Raw genomic sequence first — 18,971 nt, forward strand, 5'->3', positions numbered from 1 at the left:
AGTATCTGGACATTTCTATAGCTCTGAAACTGCACCAATGTGCTTAATCTAGGAGAATACCAATAGTTTATAATGCCAAATATATGCATTCATAGTAATTAGATATTTCTACACCACTAGTTTTCCTCATATACAACAAAATACATGTAATTTTTTTGCTACTGAAAAGTGGATCGGCATTTGACAGCTAAAGTACGTATTACGCTTGCCATATGATCACCATGGGCACTTGCAGCAGGACCCTGATTAAAAAGTACCACAGACATTCAAATGTTGTTAGGACTGTGGTGGGGGGGCAGGTCTGCAGCACTTGTATACTGAGTTACCCTGGGGAACTCACAGCCGATATCCAATGTTCCCTCTAAGCTGTGGAGTCTTGTGAGCAAAAATTTGACTCTGTGAGTGGCTGGCATTACACTTGTGAGCAAGAGATTTGGCTACTGCATAAATTAGTTTGCTCTAAGGGCCATCCTTCCTGAGCTAAGACAAAGATGTGTGAGCCAGAAGCTAAAAACCTGTGAGCTAGCTCACACTAACTCAGCTTAGAGGGAACATCCTGCTGCAAGTCCCCATGATGACAACGTGGCAGAAGTAATGTGTAGCTTGTCCCATTAAAAATTCCAAATTCTGAATGCAAAATAAATCATACAAGATTTAACATATGTTTCCATTTTTATTCTTTTTAAGAATTCAGTTTTTAATTTGTTTAATGAACAGGGGGTGAATCCAACTGACAGAGGATGGGATATGGAAAAAGTGGCAGTAGGAATAGAGAGAAGGACTGGGCACTGGGCATACCACATTCTAAGACTGTGCATCACCCCTGTACACGTGCAGAGCATATATGAATTTTAAAGAAAGCATCTCAAATGCAGTACCTGATCCAGGACATCAACTTCTGCTATGCTGTTTGGATCACGAACATCTGCCTCATAAGGCTCGTCTCCCTTTATTTCTGTTACTAGTGATTAAAAGTATCAGGAAAAGATGAGAGTCAAACACATGTGAACCACATACATGCACTCATGGATCAAGTGTATTCTCTGATTATAAAATAAATGAACCTCCTATACAGAGGTAATGTTGTACCCAAGAAACAGAATTCTCTGATTTGCATACATTATTCAAATTAACAAACATAGGCCCACGCTTGTGCACTTTGCTTTTCACTATAAGGTCAAAGAGCTTCCTAGCTATTGAAAGAGCACCCCGATTGCTGTCAACTGAGTACACACTTCCAAAGGCTTTCTTTTCTTGCCACCCAATTGGTATAATTGGGTGACTCAACATACAAGATGCTCTATTTGTGTGGGCAGATCGTATATAAGCCTTGAATGTAGTCAGGAGCCCTATTACATGTACAAGTTTGGGGCACACGTGAACTGGCCCCATCCATTCATTACAATATTACAGCAACAGAAGTTATTAACAGAATCTGCCATGAAAATCTTTAAGATTCTTCTAAAATGAGAAAGTATTTTCAATTGAACAGAGCATCAAACAGTGCATATCAGTTTAGTTCATAGACTTTGAATAGAAAATAATTTAAGAAAGAATTTTGAAAGCAGCAACATATTTGTCATTTGTGTTGAAAGCCCCAAATGTCCAGCAACAATTCCTCTCACTTCAATGGAATTGTTCCAGACTAACATGGTATTACCTACCGAAATATAACTAAACCACTTTAGTCTAATCATTTGCTGTACTGTTCTGATTCAGCAGAGAACCGGCTGTGTTACTGAGGGCCTGCCAACCCACCAGGAGTCAGATTTTGATCAGGATTTTTTTTTGTTTTCCTGAAAAACCCTGGATACACTTGGAAAGCTGAAATACTGATAAGGTATTTTTCGGATATAGTTTTGGCTCTGGTAGATATGAACGCACATCTCTACACTATATCTATTTAATTTATACTTAAATGGTCTGTCAAGCCATTTTGAGCAGTCCTGTCATCCTCCTTGTCTAGCACACAATAGTGCTCCTATTTTGCTATATGCAGATGATGCAGACTTATTATTACACACTTGTATTAGTTTACAGAGATCCTTAAATCTTTTTTCTGACTACTGTTACATAGAAGGTTTGACAGTAGACTGCCAGAAGTCCAAGGTAGTGGTTCTTATTTTAAAAAAGGACTCCTGATACATACCGTTGGCCCTTGAGGCAGGGTGAATTAAAACAAAGAATTTTATCACAGAATCTTATTTGCACCTAATCTAATCTGTATCAAAAATCTGTGAGAAACAAAGTCAAACAGTGTATTGGAGGTATTTTGAGCTTCTTTTGAACAAGGAGGAGGAGATATGCACCAGGGACTATTCAAACTTTTAATCTAAAGGTAATCCCTATTATTTTATATGCGGTAGAAATAAGAAGTAAGGTGGTCAGGGAATCTACTGACTTTCCACTTCTTTACTTCCTTAAAAAGCTGCTAAATATGCCATTCTGTGTTGTTGATGCAGTTTTGCATACTGAATTTGGTGAGCCATCATTGGAGGCTAGGACATTGATACTGGCATTTAACTTTAACTTACTTTTCTGCATCAACGGCTATCTGGACTTATTGAAGGAGGATTCTTATAAATCATTATGGCTTAGAATCATGGACAGGAAACTGTTGGCTACTGGTTTTATCACAGAATCTGTCAAGGAATTGGGGCTCACTGAATCAGCAATTACAATTAAAAACCAGATTAAGCAGATTGATTTCAATAGTTATATTTTTCATGCTTGACGAGTTTGTTCTTCACAATTTCTTTGAATCTCCCTGATTCTCTTCCCTTCTATGCTTATAATCTGACTTCACTTGGTCTGCTCAGAGCTTTGACACTTGCTAGAATGAATGCCCATTCAGCTGTGGTTACGAGAGGATGCTTTTTGCATCTTCCCTACTCTGATAGAATTTGCTCTTGCTGTCTTGGTAAAATAGATTCAATCTCTCATATTCTATTGGAATGCCCTCTATATTCTAATTTGATGCCATTTTATTCTACCATGGCCGGTGAATTTCAATTTTAATCCAAGCAGAGTGGTCCGCTTCCTACTCTCATTTTAGTATATGTGCTTCCGAAGCGAGCACCCCTTTCTCCTCTCAGATGAAAATCCTAATATAACCTTGGATGTTGCTAAAAAAAATTAATTCCTTTTGAATTTTGGAAAATAAATAGAAATAAATAAATAGAAATAGGAACCCGCGATACTCGCGGGGGGAGAAGAGCTCCACGCAGAGCAGCAGGAGGAGGCAGCAGCAGCAGGTAAGCTCTCCCCCCCCCTGTCCCTGGACACTGGTGGCATGGCCTGAGTGGCTTCCAGCCGCCGGGCCCCACCAATCTCTCCTCCTGCTCCTTCACCCTCCGCAGGTCTCCTTCCCTCCCCCTCCAGCTCTGACGGCCACTCTCCTCCTCCCCTCCCACCTCGGCTCCGGTGGCGCGGCCTGAGAGGCTTCCAGTTGCCTGGCCCTGCCAATCTCTCCCCCCCTGCCTCCTTCACATGTTTTGTTTTACACTTTGATAGGGTGAAATGTAAAAAGCAAAATGTTGAAATTTAAGTATAGCATCTTAAAAGCTAAAGGTCTTACTAACAGTCAGTCATAGATTCACAGACATCAGTTGCAGGAAGCTCTTCTGTCAGGCTTGATTCTCTAGTACTCTCATCTGTTGCCTGGCTTGTGTCATTTGTCGGTGTTGATGCTACAGCTACATGAAGGCTTTCCACTGTAGAAAGAACAAGAGTTCAGGGGGTTAGTCCAAAGAGGGGAGGGGAGGCAAACAGAGGGACAACGTTCCAGGCCACTCATAAATTTGTGCAGATCACATGGTTTATTTTTAGACAACTTTTGAATTAGATGGGGGGGGCACAGAGGGAATGTTTGGCTGCTTCTGTATTGGGACATTTCCTGGCATGGGGAGCAGGAAACATCCACAGTAAAGGGGAACATCCAGGCAGCATTATGCCTAACCTGTGTATGACTGCAGGGTGGCTGTCAGTGGAGCAGCAATTTGTATACTGCCCTACAGCCCCCATGGGGTGTGCGGGGTTGGGCTATTCCTCCCTTGTCAACTTGTTAAAGATTTTTTCCCCCATGTATTTAATGAGCACACTGTAGCATCACAACATAGCTGGGGGGGGGAAGGAAAAAACAGTTTGCGGGTGTAGGCCGCAAGGCCCCTGTGCAATGCAATGGAGTGCCATGGAGAATCATGAACCGATTCTGCATCTGGCATTCGCTCCACATTTTCTCAACACTGCGGAAAAGGTGCAACTCAAAACCACATTAAAATACTCTGGGGCAATGCCCTACTGACTGCAAAGTCACCCCTGAATGGCCATAAATTTATGCAGAAGGTACCATAAAATCCAACGATCAAAGGAAGTGAAAACAGCATGCAATGCAGAGGGGAATTTCTGTTCCAACATGGGTTTGGTAAAACAACGGAGGGAGAAGCCAATGCAGAATCGCCCATGGTGCAGGAACTAGGTGTGTGGATGCCATTCCAAACTATGCCAATGCAATTTCCTGATGCTACCACAGCGAGGCTGTGTTTTCATGCCCATTTCTGGAAGCAGCCTTTGTCTAAAGCCCCATGTGAGCTCTTGGCTGTCCTGAATCAGTCCACAATTTTGACTTTATTTCATATGTCTGTGAAGTAAAAAGTCTTCCTGATGGTGACTCTGATGTGACTAGAATGAACCATTTCATTTTCTCCAAGTGGAAGAGTTACTAACTGAATGAATCTGAATTCTGTTCATTTGTTAGATTACGTTCCCTAATTTCTGAATGTCTTTGCTGATGCATAAACATTTTAATGAGTATCTTAGCAGCAAGAGGGCTTTTCTGAGGTGAACTAAAAGGGTAATCTTTAATAGCACTCGATGTGGAAATATGTTGACGAGGCAGATTTTATAGTAAGTGGACTGGCTTTTATCCAACCTCACCATCATTAAAATGCCCTGAAAATATGTGAAAATAAATTTGCTCGTGCTATCGATCAAGACTCTTTGCAAGGGCAAAGTTCCTCCCTTCATTAGAAGAATAATTTACACATGCATAGACTATGTGTACAGCCCAATTATTTTGTATGCATGGCGCTCAGCACTGTACACAAAAACAAATCCGAAATCCATGCACTCCGGTATTTCCAGTACTATACCACAGATAAACTTACCACTAAAGTAGGAGCTCATGGAAAATGCATAAAATATAAATCCATTTAAATTTTAATTCTAAAGATCTCCTGTCGCCAGTTACTTTCCAGGAGAAATTCAAGATGCTTGTTCTAACCTTGAAAGTCCTACACAGCCTTGCTGTGGGGTATCTAAGGTGAGAGTAAATCTTCCCCAATATTTGCCTCCCAAATCTTGAGACTGGAAAACAAGGGCTCCTTTGCAGTTGCCATCCACCATCAGAAATAAGTCTGGCCATGACCAGGAACCAGGGCTCTAGTCGGGGGGGAGCTCTCAGGTACGGAGCTCCGGAAGAGAACCTCTAGGGGGCGGGGCGGTCACGTGGTGAAGCCCCGCCCCCTTCTTTACCCCGCCCTCTGCTTCGATCCTCATTCCGTTTGGGAATGAGGATGAAGCAGGAGGGTAAGTAGCCAGGCCTTCTGACACACTTCCGGTGATGTCAGGGGGTGTGGCCTTCTGTCACTTCCGGTGATGTCAGGGGGCGTGGCATATGCAAATAAGTTATGCTAATGAGTTATGCTAATGAGCTCCGGCAGCTCTTTTTCTACAACAAGACCCCTGCCAGGAACAACACTTTTATGCTGGTGGTCTCTCAGCTCTGGAATTGGTCCCAAACACTTTTGAGCCTGCGGGCATTTTGCATATCTTAAACATCATCATGTTACATGTTAATTTGCTGTTAAGTCGCTGTCTAAGTTTGAACCTTACCTACCATTCCAATGTATTTGAAAATGTGTGCCTTGCACACGAAAGCACATACCTTGAATAAACCTTTGTTGGTCTTAAAGGTGCCACTGGACTCTAAATTTGTTCTATTGCTTCACTAACACTGCTGACCACCTGGATCTATCTACCTGTTTGAATGTTACATTTATTTTTATTAACTTTTTAATTGTAAGTGGTTTACAAGAAAAATTAAAAACGTTATGTTAAAAAAACCACAATTTTCAAAACTAACCAGTTAAAATAGCATATATTTGGCTCCTAAAGATGTACATACACATAGATGGGCTCCCAAAAGTACCATAAGTAGCTGGTGCAACCCTACCTAAAATTAGTCCAAATATTCTGGAATCTCTTTCTCTCAGTGATTATTGACCTACTCCTCCAACGTAACAAACGGCTTAAAAACACTTTTAAAAAACTAATTCATTACACATATCTACTTATGCAGCAAACATGTGTTTCTGCACACATGCATGTCTGGGTGCACCTGGTGAACAAGAGGCTTCTTTCAAATCATGCACAACTAACTTGACCCAAAAAACAGCCCAAAAACTCTGCAGAATGAGCTTATGAACAGGAACAGACATAAGCAGTAGCACTGGAACAGTGGGGAATAACCGGAGACAAACCAAAGTGTTATGAAGTGAATTATGAAGCTGGTGATAACCTATCCTCAGCAAAAGCACAGGCACAGCTTTACAGCCTTACCTTCCCTCAGAGCTGCAGCTAGAAGTGAAGCTACTTGAGGTGTTTCTCCAGAGTCAGGCTTTATAAATAAATGTGGTTCTACATGAACATCTTCAAACCCACTCATATCTCCAAGCTTTGCATAGATATCAAGCTTATCTTCCAAGCAGCTACAGATCTGTTGGTCCTTGTTACTCAAGATTGCTGTAAGGATGTAAAAACATATATTACATTAATAACCACGTTTACATTAACAACCATGCTTATTACATTTATGGCAATGATTCATATGTTGGGACTGCTATTACCTCCAGTATTACTTTAGAAAAATAAATACTTCAGTCCGTATTGGGGGTCCTTCATGCTGATCTGCAGCCCCATGCAAGCTGTTTACCTGTAGCTAAATCCCATGTGGTTAAAGCCACGTAAAGACAAATGAAATCACATTCTGTGTGAGGGGTCCCACAAACAGGATCTGAAATACCCATCAAAGGCATGGGGAAGAGATAAGTCCAGAACTTACAACAAACAGCATTGCACCAGGCTGGTAATAGCCAGATGGCATGGTAATGTAAAAATAGGCAACTCAAGAGCTTCCGGTTTATGGCAACACCCTGGCGGATGCATCTCCCGGACCTCCCGGGGATGTGATCTGCGCACCAGTGGAAAGGAGGGGGGGCGACGGGTCGCTACCCCCCCCAAGAGCCTTGGCAAAAGGCTCCTAGCCATGGGGTTTTTGAGGGGGTGGCCTCGTCGCCAGTGTGATACTGGGGAATTGTGGCGCTCCTCCGCCCCAACGGTCCTGCCGCTGAGTGTCCATATGGATCTAGAGCCGCTGATCAGGACAAGTGTCGGAGATCAAGTATTTTGAACGTATGCTGAGCGAGGTCGTATGACCAACAATGAACTGTGAGTCGGGTTAAAGCGAAATGTTAATTTAAAAAGAAAGCTACCCCTGGGAACAGCAAAAAAAGCGAGCGGGGAGGGGGCCCTCCCATACGCATGAACTAAGCAACGAAATACTTAGGGGGAAGAGGAAGAAAAAGCATACCAGAGCGCGGATAAGCGTGTGGGCGTATTTCAGAGACTTTAGCAAGTATTCATAAAAGTACAACTTTTACAGCTGCAAATGGAAAAAGCAAATTTGGTCCTACAGTTTCAAGGGGTCCCAGAATTAAAAGGTGAGAGTCTAAAGCAATTCCTGAGTGAAGCATTAGCCCCAGTTACAGATTTGAAAGCAGAGTATCTTGCAAGCGAAATGGATGTGGTCTATAGGTCCTATTCCGTGTACATCAAAAAGAATAATCTGCCTGGGGGAATAGTGGCTAGATTCTCAAAGCGACATGTGAAGGATTCTATCCTGAAAGCAACTACAGGAACACCCTTGAAAATCGGGGACAACACCATCAGGATTCTAAAAGACATTACATTTGAAATAAGACAAAAGAGAAGGAAATATAAAAATTTAAGATTGACTCTGTTTCCAAAGCACATGAGTTCCTAAGACTGCGGCTGAGAGAGCCAGCCGAGGTCGAGAAGGAAGATGACAGCAAATCCAGTGGCGAATTGGACTCGGTGTCTTCCGACAAGGACTCTCTGATAAGGGGGCGGCTGCCCCCAAGCGTACATATAAATTGAGGATTAGAAAAATGAAGACAAAATGAAGGCTGAAGGACTCTGAATTGTGCCTTTAAACTTTAGTTTTATTATGGGATGCTCTGGGGGTTCTCTTAAATGGATAAAACATTGGCAAAAAAGATAAAAAATTTAGCATAGCCGACTATGTTCAAAGTAATACTAGCAATTAAAGATTAACATTTATATAAGCTGTTGTTATGATCTCCTATACTTGGGTTTTTAGTTAGTTGTGGTTTTCTTTACTTTCTCCCTAGATGTAGTTACCCTTTCCAATTTTTTGTTGTAGTTTGTAGTCTATTAAAAAATGCTATAACAAATCCCCTCCGGGGGGCTAAAAAAAAAAAGAATAGGCAAATCAAGACCAGGTGACTCAAGAATGGTTACAAAATTGACTTCCTGAAAGAAACCTGACCTTTTTTAAAAAAATCAATTAATGTGTAGCACTGCTCAAGAACAGCACAATATTTGAATCCTTTGGTAATGTCAGCTGCTGGAAGGTACTGGGTGACCTACTGTAGTCATTTACATTGAAAATAATAGATCAAGGTGGGCAGCCATGTTGGTCTGAAGCAATAGAACAAAGTCAGAGTCCAGTGGCACGTTTAAGACCAACAAAGTTTTATTCTAGGTGTGAGCTTTCGTGTGCACACACACCTTGTCAGACAATGAAATGGAATTACAGATCATAGTTGTATGTGGCTTGTTAAATTAGTATGCAGAATAGTAAAGATGTTTTAAAATGGATCAAAAGAATGACAAGCTCGGTTTCTGGTTATCATGTGTTTGGGCTGGGACAACACAGGTAATAAATATGTCAGAACTGGAGACTGATGTCCCCTAAATTGTGAGAATCCAGTCCTTAGACCCCATTCATCTCCTTTCTAGAATGGAGGCGAACTTTACAGCATTTTGGCTGTGTACAGAATTTTCCTTGTCCCCAAAGCAGAGAATTACATCTAAATTTTCCATTCCAAATTATATTACATATTCAATTATATTGTTAATTGTTAAGAGTAGTAAACTGAGATTTTTTTAAAAAATAAAATTTTGCTTCATTAAAACATGGAGTTAACTGACAGAATCCTTTTCCTAGGGTGTAGTTTTATGTCAAAGATCAACAAAATATTGCATTGCATTACAATCACTATAATAATAGACTATTTTTTAAACACCCATTAAAATATAGGAGATGTATAGCCCTTCTTGGTGAGAATACATATGTAAGGATTAAGTAAATTAGCATATGTAATGTAATAAGAAATCAATATCCCTGTTAAGTCCTGGCAGAGTGTTTGTTCCAAGTGTAATAACTTATAATTCATCTATTTCCCTTTCCATTCTGTTCCTGAAGTTCCTTTGCAATAAAAGAGTTACTTTGATGTCAGCCATTGAATGTCCTGGAAGGTTGAAGAATGTTCCCCTACAGGTTTCTCAGTCTTGTGACTTCTGATATCTGATTTGTGCCCATTTATCCTCTTTGTATGTCCCAACAATGCCATGCCAGGGGAAAATGTTTTTTAGTTTTTTGGGATTTTTTACTAAAAAATACAGACTGTTCATGATTTGTGCAGGAATGAAGGATGACATCATGTGGGGGGAAAGTGCACAACTAGAGTTGATGAAATGAAGAAAAATCTCTGTGTGCAATTAGTATAGTATTAGTATTTCTCTCATTCTTCTCCACACCTTTGTGTATCAGTAACTTCAATATCTAGCATGTTTCATGGATATATGCAATAAGTAACTAGGTTGTCAGTCTTAGCCAATAATCTGCTTTATTTCTGTTATAAATTCAATTTTCATATTCCTAATTTTTTTGTCATAGTAAATTTTTATTTCAAGAGCACTAGGACAAATACCATACCTTGACATTTTTGAATTTTAGCTATTCTGGCTTCAGCTATTCTTCGGTCCTCATCAGATTCATTCGTTTTTCCTTCTTCCTCTGGACAGCTTCAGTGATTAAATTCAAATATAAATAAAGCAAAATCCATTTCTTTCTTTCAGAAGGTGCTTAAGTGTGCATGCATGCATGTTTTTAATCTCTCTCTCTCTCTCACACACACACACGTGTAGTCGTATACCTGTAAGCATTGAAACATTTGCATCCAAGACTACCAGTATGCAGACAGAAGATATAAACCATTTCTGTCATATCACAATGTCCTGAACCAAAGAACCTCCATGGCGGCACTCTTTGACCTTTGGTGACTGTACATGTACTGGTGGGTTTCATAGGCAGCACTACAGTGAGGGAAACAGCACCTCCCCCCCCCCTCAGTTATTCCAGGTGAGAAAATCAGTACAGGGGAAGGCTGAAGCCCCTTTTCCACACATGCTGTGCTCCCAGTCGGAATCAGGGTCCTAAGCAGTTGTGAAAAGAGTTTTCTCACAGCTGACACTTCATGAGGTGACCTCCATATTATGGGGGGGGGGGGAGTTGTGTGTCTCTATTTTCTCCACATCTTGTTTAACTGCATGAACTTCTATCATGGCCCCCTTTATTGCCTTTCTTTCTAAAGAGTTTGTAGTTTTTAGGCATTTTTGTTTTGATTTGCTTTTCTGTACCCATTTCAGTTCTGCAATACCCTTTTGGGTTGAAAAAGACTGCACTCAGTATCCCAAACAAGGCCACATCACAGATCTATCAGACTCATACTATACTGACAGTGGTGTGGACCTAACAGAACATTTCCAAAATTGGAGGGATTTCTGCCAGTGGAATGTGACCTTCTTCCAGGGAATAAGCCTGTTGAATCAAAGGGACTTGCATCTGAACAGACCAACTGGGAGGCCAAGACAGCCCTGGAAAAGCACTCATTCCCATTGCAGGGACCATCATTCTAGTCTAGGGGCTATCATTCCATGTCTTGGGGACTGAGAGTGCAGTCCCAAACTCAGAAATAAGTCCCATTACATTTAATGAGGCTTAGTCCTAGGAAAGAGGATTGCCACTCATTCTACTTTGGGGCTCTGTGTTTGACCCATTCCCTTGGTTTTTTGATCCATTCCTTGTTTTATTTGCAACCTTGCAATGAAGGGAGCAGCTCAGATGTCTTGATCTGCAAGCGTTGCTTGCTGGTGGCAAATTCGCAAGGAGATCAGCCATTTGCTGGACTAATGAACCAATTTTAAGATTGGCTCACCAGATTTACTACCTTTGATTATGGTACGTTCACATGGCAAACTAATTTCATGGTGAAGACTGTAGCATCCCTATTACTGGGGGCTCGGTAAAAGGTAAAGGTAAAGGTTTCCCTTGCTCGAAAGCCAGTAGAATCTGACTCTAGGGTGTGGTGCTCATCTCTGTTTCCAAGCCGAAGAGCTAGTGCTGTCCAAAGATGTTTCTGTGGTAATGTGGCCGGCATGACTAGACACCAAGGTGCATGGAACACTGTTACCTTCCCACTGACGTGGTACCTTTTTATCTACTTGCAATTTCTTGCTTTCGAACGGCTAGGTTGGCAGGAGCTGGGACCAGAGACAGGAGCTCACTCAATAAACAGCATTTCAGGGGGCATTTAAGGTGCAGTGGGAGGGGGAGGTAAGAAAGTTACATTCCATGGATGGAAATCCTTCTTTCCACAGAAATACCCTAGTAGACCCTAGTTTGTGAATAGTGGTATTATTAATAGTGCTAAACAAACTTTCAAAGTGCTTTAATGGCTCATTCACTTAATACCCATAAGTTAACACTGCCTCTAATGACGATCTAATACTACTCCTAAAATGATCTTATATTAAAACTGAGAGCCAGCTTGGTGTAGTGGTTGGAATAGGATCAGGAAGACAACCCCCCCCCCAATGCCATAAATCACCCTAGGTGACTTTGGGCTGCCAGTCACTCTCTCTCAGCTTAAACAAAGACCACACAGGGTTGTTGTTTGGTTAAAATGGAAGACAGGAAATCAATATATGCTGCCTTGAGATCCTTGGAGAAAGGACTAGATAACAATGAAGAAATAAAGTTATTTTGTTAACAATAACAAATAAAGTTATTTTCTTTCCATAATCAAAACCTACAAGGCTAAGCTCAGCAAAATTCTGATGAGGATTCTTACACTGAATAAAACAAGGGGAAAAAATCAAAAGCAATACATAATGCCCAGAATGATAGCCTGTACCTCTCCACAGCCTCTTGAATCTGCCTCATCCAATGGGTGCGTTCCTCTTTGGAACTGGTATGAATTTCATACATCTCAGGCCCTGTGGATGATGCACTAATTAGGAACATCCCTCTCTCTTCATTGGCTACTTCTCTGACAATAAGTTTCTGTAGGGCTATAACAGCAGGTTTTTGGTCCTAAACATAAGGAAGATAAAACAAACAAGAGAATCTTATCAGGAAAACCTCAGGAGTATAATTGCTTTGACAAATTAGATCTTGTCTGTAAAGGGGTAGTAAATAATGATATATCATGCACTTGTATGAATAAAATGTTCATTTTATGGCCTCTACTGTTGTTTTATTGCTCCTTGCAACACATCACAAAATCCTTGGCTACACTTTAAATGTTTTCTACCTGATTAAAACAAAATTATAAACCTCTCTGCATAAGGTCCCGCAGGGCCCTGATCGCCTCCGGGAGCTCGTGCCACCAGATAGGAGCCGCCACCGAAAAAGCCCTGGCCCTAATCGCAGCATATTTAACATCTCAAGGGGCTGGGATGACCAAAAGATGTTTTGCCCCAGATCGCAGTGCCCTTGGGGGAACATATGGGGAAAGGCGGTCCCTTAGGTATGCTGGACCCTGGCCATGTAGGGCTTTATAGGTAAGAACCAGCACTTTGAAGCGGACCCGGTACGCTATTGGTAGCCAGTCCAGCGCCTTCAAGACAGGCTGGACGTGATCCCACCTAGAAAGACCCATCAACAGCCTGGCTGCTGCATTCTGCACCAGCTGCAGCTTCCGGATCTGCGACAAAGGCAGCCCCATGTAGAGAGCATTGCCATAGTCTAACCTCGAGGTGACCGTCGCGTGGATCACTGTGGCCAAGTCATCTCGGTCAAGGTAGGGAGCCAATTGCCATGCCAGCCGCAGATGGTAGAAGGCTGACTTGACAGTGGCTGCTACCTGGGCCTCCATCATTAAAGAGGAGTCCAGGAGCACCCCCAAACTCCTAACCCTCAGCGCTGGCACCAAAGGCGCCCCGTCGAAGGTCGGGAGAGGGAGCCCCAACCCTGAACCGACCCAACCTAAGCCCAGGACCTCTGTCTTCGCTGGGTTTAGCTTCAGTCGACACAGCCTGAGCCAACCAGGCACAGCTTGCATTGCCCGATGAAGGTCATCCGGGTCCGAGTCTGACAGGTCGCCCAACATTAGATAGAGCTAGGTGCAGTGTTCCCTCTAAGCTGAGTTAGCATGAGCTAACTCACAGTTTTTTAGCCCCCAACTCACAGATTTTTGTCTCAGCTCAGGAAGGAGGGCTCCAGAGCAAACTGATTCATGCAGCAGACAAATCACTCGCTCACAACTTTAATGCCAGCAGCTCACAAAGTAGAATTTTTGCTCACAAGACTCCACAACTTAGAGGGAACATTGGCTGGGTGTCATCTGCGTATTCATGACACCCCAGCCCATAACTCCAAGTAATCTGGGCGAGGGGGCACATATAAATGTTAAATAGTATTGGGGACAGCACTGCCCCCTGAGGCACCCCACACTCAAGAGGATGCCTTCAGGAGCGCTGATCCCCAATTGCCACCCTTGGTCCCCGACCTTGGAGAAAAGAGGCAAACCACTGAAGGGCAAGCCCCTGAATCCCCAAGTCGGCGAGGCGGTGGGTCAGCAGCTGATTTGCAGCCGACAGATCTCACAGCAGCAATGCCGCCACACCACCTCGATCCAGATGCCTTCGGAGATTGTCTGTCAGGGCAACCAGAACAGTATCCGTCCCGTAACCCAGGCGAAAGCCGGACTGGAAGGAATCCAGGACTGAAGCATCATCCAGAAAGCCCTGTAACTGTGTCACCACTGCCCTCGCTATCAATTTGTCCAAATAGGGCAAATTGGACACCGGCCGATAGTTGGCCAATTCGGCCGGGTCCATAGATGGCTTTTTTATGAGAGGGCGGACCATCGCCTCATTGGGTGCTCCGGGGAATCGTCCCTCAGTAAGGGACTTGTTGACAATCTCCCACAAAGGACCTCGAAACCCCTCATGACCCGCCTTAATGAGCCAGGAGGGGCACGGATCAAGGTCGCATGTGGTTGGGCGCACAGAAACGAGCAATCTGTCAGCTTCGTCCAGGCTGAGTGGGCTAAAGCACTCTAAACCCGGAACCGAAGACTCGCAAGGGGCCTCGAGTTCGCTCACTGTCTCAATCGTGGCAGGGAAGTCGCAACGGAGCGTCAGGACTTTATCTGTGAAATAGCTCGCAAAAGCCTCACAGCCAATGTCCAATTCCCTATCATTTCGCCTCCCCTGTGGCAGATCTGTCAAGGACCGAATTGTACTAAATAAATGGGCCGGGCATGAGCTTGCAGATGCAATCTCAGCTGCAAAGAAATCCTTCTTAGCAGCCTTGGCTGCCATCTCATAGGATCTCATAAACGTCCTATAAGATGTTCTTGATGCCTCGTCACGAGCGCGACGCCACCGTCTCTCTAGCTCTCTCACTTCTCGCTTCATCAGCCACAGCTCCTGGGTATACCAAGGAGCCCGCCTCAGTCAAGTCCAGAGAGGACACCTGGGAGTGATCTCGTTGATGGCTGCGGAGAGCCGGACTTGCCAGTCCTCCACCAGCTCATCCAACGAGCCACCAGGGGGCCTCGGATCCTGCAGAGCCCTCTGAAACTGCAACAGGTCCATCTGGCTTCGCGGGCGAGCATAAATCTGCTCACCGCCTACAAAAGGTTGGGGTGGAAAATTCAGACGGGCCTTCAGGGCCAGGTGGTCGGACCATGGCACTGCCTCAGCAGAAATCCGATCCACCGCCACCCTCCGCCGCAAAGATCAAATCGAGCATGTGACCAGCCCGATGCGTGGGGACCGATACAAACTGCGAGAGTCCCAACGCTGCCATGGATGACACAAGGTCCGTAGCCCGGCTGGAGGTTGCGTCTTCAGCATGGACGTTGATATCACCCAGGTCAATCAGTCTAGGGTGATCAGTCGGTACACCAGCCAGATCGCCACACTCTCCACAGCCTCCAGCATCATGCCAACACACTCTAAGCCCGCGATCCCCACGGATTGGAGCGCCCTGAAGGAGTAAGCCTCCCACTCCCCCCCTCCCCCTAGTCCATGATTGGCGAAGGACCGAATAACCCAGGGGGGCAAGCTGGGTGAGAGCTACCGTCTCACCCTCCCTCACCCAGGTCTTGGTCATGCACGCCAGGTCCGCCTGATGTTCCACATTGCCGCCAGGTCAAAAAGCAAACAGGATGGTCCACACACCACTCCTGAACCAACAGGCTAAAACTAATGATGCCCTGCTACTAAAAACTAGAATGCTGCTAAAACAATATTAAAACTTAAAACTGCTTAATGTTTACCTGCCTTAAAGATGACATCTAAACTTGTCTTAGTTCAGGAAGGAGGGCTCCAGAGAAAACTAATTTATGCAGTAGTCAAATCACCTGCTCACAACTTTAATGCCAGTAGCTCACAAAGTAGAATTTTTGCTCACAGAACTCCACAGCTTAGAGGGAGCATTGCCGCCAGGTCAAAAAGCAAACAGGATGGTCCACACACCACTCCTGAACCAACAGGCTAAAACTAATGATGCCCTGCTACTAAAAACTAGAATGCTGCTAAAACAATATTAAAACTTAAAACTGCTTAATGTTTACCTGCCTTAAAGATGACATCTAAACTTGTCTTAGTTCAGGAAGGAGGGCTCCAGAGAAAACTAATTTATGCAGTAGTCAAATCACCTGCTCACAACTTTAATGCCAGTAGCTCACAAAGTAGAATTTTTGCTCACAGAACTCCACAGCTTAGAGGGAGCATTGCCGCCAGGTCAAAAAGCAAACAGGATGGTCCACACACCACTCCTGAACCAACAGGCTAAAACTAATGATGCCCTGCTACTAAAAACTAGAATGCTGCTAAAACAATATTAAAACTTAAAACTGCTTAATGTTTACCTGCCTTAAAGATGACATCTAAACTTTGTACAAAAGACCATCTTCAGAGACTAACCTCTTTGCAACTCAGTGAAACATATTTACATTTTATATTCAGTAAAATAAAAGTGAATTTCACCCTGATAAAAAGGTTCAGTTGTAGTCATAATTATGGCTATTAATCAAGAATCAGAGATGCAATTACCAAGTGAAAAGGCCAGGATATGAGAAACTACAACATACAATTAAGCTAATCCAAGCATAAATTAACTTTTTAAAATGTCCATACTTACAACAGCTGCAAATATATATTTCTGATCCTTTTCTTGTAAAAATAACATCACATCATTTAGAAGCAGAGCTAAAATATCTTTTAAAAAGAAAGAAAATGGATAATGTAAATCAAAGAAATAAACACAGACTTAAAGGAGAAAAATGCTTACAAGATTTGCTCATAAACTCTAAGGCACCTTTCCAAAAACAATTTTTAATAAAATGTTCCCTGACCTTAGTCAACAACAAGAACCTAATGTTGGAATGAAGGTGAGACAGTTGGACTTTATAAAGTTTTCACTTCAGAAGGAGGAGGAGGAGGCTGGATTTATATAGCACTCTTCACTACCTGAAGGAGTCTCAGAGCGGCTTACAATCACTTTCCCTTCCCGTCCCCACAACAGACACCCTGTGAGGTAGGTGGGGCTTAGAGAGCTCTCTTGAGAACTGCCCTTGAGAGAACAGCTCTGAAAGAGCTTATGACTGACTCAAGGTCATACCAGCAAATGCATGTGGAGAAGTGGGGCATCAAACCCGGTTTTCTCAGATTACAGGCCACGCTCCTAACCACTATACCAAACTGGCTCCCCACATTAACTGCCTCACCAGAAAGTACATTTAATTATAAGCTGCATATCATTTTCAGGACAAAATTAAAGCCTAAAAGTGATTTGAGAATTATGATGCTATCAGACAAAAAAACTGATTTCAAGTCATATTGCAACCCGACCAATTATTGTTCTGATTCATTACTTCTCTGGAAAAGCGCAGTTGATCAGTCTTCCATGGAGCGGTGGGGGGGAGAGGGGGATGTCAGAAAATTGTAGGAGTTGCCAGCCTTCAAGCCTTGGTTTATGTTAGTAAAATGCATGGGGAGGGGGGAGGGGCACTTTCCAGGGTTGCTTTGGCCTTTGAGGGAAGACTCATTGGCAGCTGCCACACAATTTGTATGACTCACCCAAGCCCAGCTGCTTGCTACTATTTAACAGCAGCCACACCATGATAGCCAGAGTGGTGTAGCGGTCAGAGTTTTCGATTAGGATCTGGGAGACCCAGGTTTGAATCTCCACTCTGCCATGGAAGCTCACTGGATGACTTTGGGTCAGTCACATGCTCTCCGCCTAACCTACCTCACAGGGTTGTTTTGAGATTAAAATGGAGGAGAGGAGAATGATGTAAGCTGCTTTGGGGTATAAATGAAGTAAACAAATGAAGTAAACAAAGGTGGGGAATAAATGAAGTAAATAAATGATAATTATAGCTCAAGATGTGGGGACAGATAAAAGGTAAGTTTGTGGGTGGGTAGGAGGGAAAGAAGAAACAAGAGAAAGGTTAAGATATAGGGGTTGCTAGGAGGAAGAAAAGAGGCAATAGTGGGGAATGGGATACATGGGGAAGTAAGGTGCCCCTTGCACTGCATAATCTGACCATAGTTTTCCCAGAGAAAAGGTGTTATGGGAAGGGAAGGAGGGAAAGCAGAGAGGGATTAGGATATGAAGGCAGGCAGGAGGATGAAAGAAGAAATGGGAAGAGGGATACAGGAGAATGTGAGGTGCCCCCCTCAAAAAGTCCTTACAGGTTTCTCACTGTGCAACTGTGTCTATCCTGGCTGGCACCACACAACTGGGCCCAGCCTGTTAAGTGGCACCATTCAACTCAGCTAGATTTTTCCCAGGAAGAGGATTCCAGAGGGGAGACAAGGAGGGAAAGTTGAAGACAGAGAACAGATAAGTTGGCAGAGAGTAGGAAACAAGAAGAGGGAAAGGGCATGGGGGATTTCAGGAAAAGTTAGGAGGAAATAATGGGGGGGGGGGATGAGATGTCCCCCACTTGTTCGTTTTTTTACTGTACATTTTTCCAGACACAAAATACTTTTTTCCACGCAGACTACTTTTCCAAATGCACATGGTTAACAATATAAACATTCCTTTTTCAAAAATCCCATAAAGTATTAACTTGTAATTAAAAGGTCAAGCACCTTTGAAACGTCCTGTAGCTGTTTTCCAATAGACTAAACCTTCATGCAGAAGGGTCCTCTCTTTCTTGGTCAAATCTTGCTTTCTGAAAACATGGCCAGTTTTCAACTTGGTACACGTTTTGTTTTCAACCTTACTGAGAATTTCTAGCAATTTTTGCTTTTTCTCATATTCATTGACTTGCAAATCCACTGCTGCAATCAAATCCTTGATTAGACCAAGGGCTTTACATAAATCTTGGTGTTCTTCAGTTCCTTCTGTATAAAACCAAACAAAATATATATATATAAATAGAGGACTTGCAGGAAGGCCTTTGAGTGGAATTTCACAGTCCCAAACAAGAGATATAATTTTCAGATTATCTCTGTGCATGATTCATTACCTATAGATTAAATAGTATGCATCCTTAAAAATA

At 43.1% G+C, this 18,971-nt stretch overlaps 1 protein-coding gene across 1 annotated transcript in view; it reads right to left on the minus strand.

The window, feature by feature from the left end:
• Positions 1 to 18,971, minus strand: part of ARHGEF28 (Rho guanine nucleotide exchange factor 28) — a 167,027-nt gene that overhangs the window by 40,530 nt on the left and 107,526 nt on the right. Inside the window, exons 23-29 of the mRNA XM_015413585.1 lie at positions 18,559 to 18,813; positions 16,601 to 16,677; positions 12,360 to 12,538; positions 10,100 to 10,188; positions 6,619 to 6,801; positions 3,582 to 3,713; positions 879 to 961 (exon numbers count right to left, since the gene is read on the minus strand). Of these exons, the coding sequence (XP_015269071.1) occupies positions 879 to 961; positions 3,582 to 3,713; positions 6,619 to 6,801; positions 10,100 to 10,188; positions 12,360 to 12,538; positions 16,601 to 16,677; positions 18,559 to 18,813 (998 nt within the window). The remainder of the gene's footprint in view (positions 1 to 878; positions 962 to 3,581; positions 3,714 to 6,618; positions 6,802 to 10,099; positions 10,189 to 12,359; positions 12,539 to 16,600; positions 16,678 to 18,558; positions 18,814 to 18,971) is intronic.

This window comes from Gekko japonicus, unplaced genomic scaffold (genome assembly GCF_001447785.1).
Source record: "Gekko japonicus isolate JY-2015 unplaced genomic scaffold, Gekko_japonicus_V1.1 scaffold318, whole genome shotgun sequence".
Classification (NCBI taxonomy): Eukaryota; Metazoa; Chordata; class Lepidosauria; order Squamata; family Gekkonidae; genus Gekko; species Gekko japonicus.